This window comes from Lycium barbarum, chromosome 3, assembly GCF_019175385.1.
Source record: "Lycium barbarum isolate Lr01 chromosome 3, ASM1917538v2, whole genome shotgun sequence".
In the NCBI taxonomy this organism is placed as follows: domain Eukaryota; kingdom Viridiplantae; phylum Streptophyta; class Magnoliopsida; order Solanales; family Solanaceae; genus Lycium; species Lycium barbarum.
The window spans coordinates 124,868,792-124,874,893 of record NC_083339.1 but is presented as its reverse complement, the minus strand read 5'-3'; the positions used below and the strand labels follow the sequence as shown (position 1 = coordinate 124,874,893).

Sequence of the window (6,102 nt, the reverse complement as noted above, 5' to 3'; positions counted from 1 at the left end):
TGATGTGGCTTTGTAATTTCCACACTTGGTGATTAATATAATCATTTAGTTACCAAAAGAAAACTATACAATTCATGATTATCCTCCACAAAATAAGTTTTCTTATAACTTTGCAAGGAAACAAATAGATAAGGGTCAAATCGTAAAAGGTAAAAGGATAAGGTGTGCAAATCAAAAAAATTATTCATCCATCAGCTAGGGGGTGTAAATGAGAATAACTCGATATTTTGCTAATTCAATTTTTTACTTTAAAAGTTTCACTTTTAAAATAGTATAGATTTGCATTTTCTTATTTTGGCAAGGTCAAAGAGGTTTTATATCCAATTAAATTTTTTTATTGCATATTATTTTATAAATCTAAAATATTAAAAGGAATTTAGTGAAATTTATTCACAAGTTAAAGTTTTATACATTATTAATATTAACAATATACTTACACAATCATATCATAAAAAAATTGCCCCTATCTCAACAAATAAACAACAACAATATATCAAGTGTAATTCCACAAGTAAAATCTAGGGAAGATAGAATGTACTCACACCTTACAACTATCTTTGTGGGGCAGAGAAGTGGTTTCCAACCACAAAATAGCAACATAAACAAGACAACCTCTCTCAATAAATAAACATTTATTAATAATATAAAAATAAATAATAAATAAATTAAATTATTGTTTAAACTCATTTATACTCTAATTCTAAAGAGAGATAATTACCCAGGAAAAGCCAAAAGCAGAACCATCGAACCGTTACGCACTTATTTTTAGCAACAATTAATAATTGTAGTGTATCCTCTTCCGAGCTTCGTGCTACTATTAATCAGCGCCATTGATGAACAAATTCAGGTATGCCCAAGAAAAATAGGGTTTGATCTGAGTGATAATTTGTGCAAAAAAATGGAAGAAGCAAAAGTGTTAGCTCAACAACAACAACAACTAATGATGCAACAACAACAACATCATCAACAGCAACAACAACAGCAACAACATCAGCAACAACTACTCCTCTTACAGCAGATCCAACGTCAGAAACAGCAACAACAACAAGATGCTATGGCTCGATTCCCTTCTAACATCGATGTTCATCTCCGTCCTCAACAACTCCTTCACCGTCAATCCCAAAACCAAAACCAAAACCAAAACCCTAACCCTAACCCTAGCTCGAGCAATAATCCTTCGAGTCAGATCCCCAATCAACAGAACTCGGGTATCAACCAGGGTCCGACACAGCAACAGCAGAAGCTGACCCGGGTTGCCCCGGAATCGAATCGGGTGGAGCTCCAGATGGCTTACCAGGATGCGTGGCGGGTTTGTCATCCTGATTTTAAGCGTCCTTTCACTTCAATTGAAGATGCTTGCGAAAGGTGCTTTCTTGCGATTAATTTTCATAAAATTAGGTTTACAACCCTTTTATGCTTTTCAGTTTTCTTGTGCTTGTTAATCAAAACGTCTATTTGCTGTGATTTTAGCTGATTCATGAAAAATTAAAGGCCTCCAGTCCATCCTCGTGTTTATAAATGTTGAGAAAAATTAAACAACAACAACAACATACTAGTATAATCCCACAAGTGGAGTCTGGAAGGGTAGGATGTATGCAGACCTTAGCCCTACCTTTGTGGGGTAGGCAAGTTGTTTCCGACAGACAAATGTTGAGAAAAAATGTCATAGGGAATATGACCAGACAAAGATGTGAGTAGGTATTTTCATGTTCTGGTCACATGCACTTGTGCCATTTGAATATGCAATTAGGGGTAGATTCTACAACCACAGTGCATGAAAATGGAGGTAGTGCTTCCCACTTTGCTATGAACAAGTTTCCATTTGCGGAGCAGGAATGCTTTTGTCAAGTCTAGGAATATATTGCAGTTACATTGTAAAGATTTTGTAGCATACTTATATATTTGTTAACGGTTAGATCTTGTCATATTGTAGTAGATGTGATTTTTAGGTCGTGTCTATTATTACTAGGTGACATTATCGGGTAACTCTGACTAGTTCAGGAATAGGTTTTTTCTTTGTTGGGCTTCCTGTAACTATGTTTCACTTAGCACAGTCTTTGTGCTGAGGTATACTCTTTTGATGATATAAAATGTGTAAAATTACCGTCATCGAGCAGTGCATGCTGAACCCTTAAAAATACTCCTAAATGTTCACTATGCAGCAGACAAATACCAATTTATTTGATGACCGTATGATATACAACATCTTTTTACCTATTTAAAGTAGTTTCAAACTTTAATAGGCGTCAGAGGGTGTATTTAGCATGCTCTCGTGTACTGCTTTTATCTTTTTTCGTGATCTGTTCAGATGAAATATAAGTAGGTCTTGTTTTTCTTATTCTAGTCAAACCATGGAACACACGAGTTCTTGTCACTTCTTAAAAGTATGTAAATTGCTTGAAACCTGCATTTAACTTTGAACATCCTCAGCTTTTTCCTCTTCTTACTTGATCTAATTGCAATAGAAAAGCAGAGCTCCTACACTTCTTTTAATTATTCCATCCTTGCATTCTCTACCTTCTCATTTTCTATCCTCTCCTTTTAGGGGAGATGGCACATAGGGAACTGTTAAAAAGGACTCTTTTATTTGACGGAAAGATGGCCCCCAGGGCTTAGTTCAAGTGGCAGGGTTGAGGGACTTGTGACTCAGGTCACAAATTTGATCCCTACGCTATGTGAACTAAGCCTGGTATCTAAGTGGAGAAGGGAGGGGATGGGTTCTCTTGGCACGGTCTTTGTGCTAAGGACTATAAAATATGTGTTTCCTTCTTCAGCAAAAGGGGGGAGGGGGTGGGCCCATATCTCCGAGCTTTGAAGGCTGCAGTTGATCCTAAGGGTTGTCCCAAACTTATTTCTCGGTGATAAGGAAAAAGATTTGACAGAAAGATGTCTGAAGTTTTTTAATGTGAATTTTTAGTTTTTCATCGTCGTTGTTTTGTTCCTTTTTAATTGTAAATTTACCATAGAGTGGTTTTTCCTAATGCTTGTCATCCACAGCTTTAGCTCCCAATGACTACTCAAACACAGCAATGACTCTACGATTGCTATTCAATCAAAAAACACCAACTCCATCTTTTTTAGTAAAAGTCTAGTTTTTTTTTTTAAGGTCACAATATATTACGAATTATCAGCACAAAGGTTGTGCTGGATCCATATTTACGAATTGCAACAACAAAAGTGTGGCCTTTGTTCTTCTTACAAGGCTTCTAAGAATTCTAATAGAGTTTCAGCTTCCTCGGTAGTTTTCTTTACACTAAATATGAAATAACAATACACAATTAGAAAGTCTAGTGTTTCTAGCTCAGATGTACACTTCTGAGGAGCGGTATCATGAAAAAGGAACTCTAAACTTTGATGAGAGATGGTTGTGTCTTATAAAAAGAACATCTGCATATAGTTTCATTTGCTTGGCTCCAGTTCATAGAAGTAGACAGGGCATGAGTGTCTATCTCTCTATTGCCAGGTTTATTGATTGCTAAAAGCTACTCCTGACCAAGTAATCTCAAGACTAAGACCCCGTGTATATAATGTTGATGGTTATATCAACTAGTAAGATCTTAGCTGTTTTTTCTTTTTATTTTACTGGCATTAGTATGTGGATTACCTATCAAAAAAGTTAATAAAAAGCATCTCGCCTATGGTATAATTGACTTCAGACTTTTTCCTTGTGTCATGGATTTTTTTTAGGCTTCTGCCTTACCATGTGGTGGCAGACTATGAAGCGGAGGAGGATGATAAGATCCTTGATTCAGACACTAGTGGCCAAATGCTTTCTCGTTCACAGCAGTGGGATCATAACATTGCTGCCAAAGTTGCAGAGTTTACTGCAACATTTGAGAAACAAGTGCTTGCTTTTAATATAATTTCCCGCAAGAGAGATGTTGGCGAATTTCGGACAGAGGAAAAGCTCATGTTAGAGCAGTTAATTTTGCAAGAAGAGAGGAGAGGTCTGCTTGAATTGAGAACAGAGATGGAGTCAAGGCAAAAGATGGGTCGAGAGACTCATGATCCTAATTTGCAAATGGCAGCTCTTGTTCAAGCGGAACAAGCTCGGGCTGAATCACAAGCTCGTGCTGAGATGATGAACCGAGCACCAATACGAGCTAGTGCACTTGGGCCTAGGGGGAGCAATATTCAAATGGGTAATGATGTCGGTGAGCACGGACAGGAAGTTAGCCCTGATGAGATGATCAACGGTTGGGGCAACAACGGACATAAAGACGAAAAGGAACCATCTGAGGACTTCTTGAATGATGAAGAAACTGATAATGGAGATATAGGTACTCAGAGTGAGTGGCGTGGAGGTGGGGAGTTGGATCTGAACACAAGATGAATCATAGACCCATCAGTGTTTGGCATTTTCTATGTGAAAAGTGAATACTTGTGTCAAAGTTTAGCCCACCATATACTTTTGGTGCATTCTGTAACTGATTCTACACTTGAAATTGGGAGAAGCTCACTTATCAAGATTAGGATGACTGAAGATAGTTTTATTGTGTAGACTGGAAATGAGTTATGTCCATCTTTCTGTGATCTACAGGAAATAATTTTACCACTCCTGACATGATACACCAAAGCTGCATTTTTGGTGAAAAATGGTATGCCAATGCAACCCTCTTCTCTGGTTAAACCAGTCACAAAGACTTGTGTTCTATTGTAAAGATTTGGCATATCAGATGAAGAATCCCCAGCGCTTCTCCCCTTTCCTGACAATCATTACTTTGTCAATAACGTAATTAACCAGTTTATCCCTGTTGCAAAGAACGATTTGGGTATTCTTTTCTTAGAAGCGAAGTGAGCGAAATGCATCCTTGTTGGAGTGTAGGTAGTGTGGTGTTTGTTTTTTCTTTTTATCATTCTTTCTTTCTTCTGCTAAAAGAGAAATGCGTGGACATGGAACCAGTGAACGCCCTTACAGCTGCACAGACCAAAACTCTCTTTGCGGATTCTTCTGTATAACTACCAAAACTGCTATATGAAAACACGGTTACCACTCCAGAGGAAGCATAGGCTTAAAAGTTCAATGAGTATGAGCAGTAAATAACATTCCTCTTGACAACAGCTTCACGGGTTGCAGTAGTGGCCAAACTCTCACTGGCGCAAGATGCCATATGCCTTTCTGCCAGAGGCGGCTGCTTTGGCTAATCTCGTTAGTAGCTATTTGCAGATTCTATCTACACTATCGTTCACTTGATCGTGAAGTGAATTATCATCATAGTACATATCTTTGATTGAGTGTGTAGTTGAGCACTTTAAGTTTTAAGTACATTGGAAAAGTAAGGAGGATAATTAGCGTTGTTCGCATGGCATTCAAGTTCGTTCACCTATTCTGGATTCTGCACAGCGTAAATCTTCGGATCTCGGCGAAGCAACTTTCCTTCACTATCGTAGTCTTACCAATAAAAGTTACAGAGTACTGCAGTGTACATAATATGCAAGCAAACTAATTTAAACATTCCTTGTATGCGCTTTGTTTTCCAAAGCCACCGAATTAGGAATCAATTCCTCGGATGGTCACTCAGTTAGACTACCTAGTAAAGTTTTTTTGTTTTTTTTTTTAATATTGGTTTCCTCATATGGTCGTTCAAATTTATGTATTTGCCTTACAAAGTAACAAAGGCCAAAACTCACTTTAAAAATAAAAATAAAAAGGTCCAAATTAGTCCCTTAAGTTTGGACTTTGAGTTAGAATATCCCTTATTTTAACATAAAACACTAACAGTCTTTTAATGATTCAAAATAGTACAATTTTAGTAAAACTCTGACTGTGGTATTAAAAGTAACGAAACACACAAAAATTGTGACTGATAACTTTAGAAATGAAAAAAAAAAAGGTCATTTTATCACTACTAAAAAAAAGAATATGAAATAGTCGATATGTACTCTATTTGCTTGGGAACTTAGGAGCTCAACAATAAAATGATGTTTTCTATTTATTCATTTATGAATAATCTTTGTTTTGATAAAAGAGTTTAAATTAGTTGTTAGTTTCTTCTACGGCATAAATTATTGACAGGAATTCATAATTAATAAGGAAGACGATGAATTCCTTCAAACATAAAAAACTAGGTCCTACTAGGAAAAAAAATCATATGTAAAAAT

General features: G+C 36.6%; 1 protein-coding gene across 1 annotated transcript; it reads left to right on the top strand.

The window, feature by feature from the left end:
- The first annotated feature begins 708 nt into the window (after positions 1 to 708).
- On the top strand, positions 709 to 4,555 carry LOC132632277 (uncharacterized). Its single transcript, XM_060348150.1, has 2 exons — positions 709 to 1,365; positions 3,688 to 4,555. The coding sequence occupies exons 1-2, from the start codon at positions 899 to 901 to the stop codon at positions 4,331 to 4,333; spliced, it is 1,113 nt and encodes a 370-aa protein (XP_060204133.1). The 5' UTR covers positions 709 to 898; the 3' UTR covers positions 4,334 to 4,555.
- Positions 4,556 to 6,102: the final 1,547 nt, after the last annotated feature.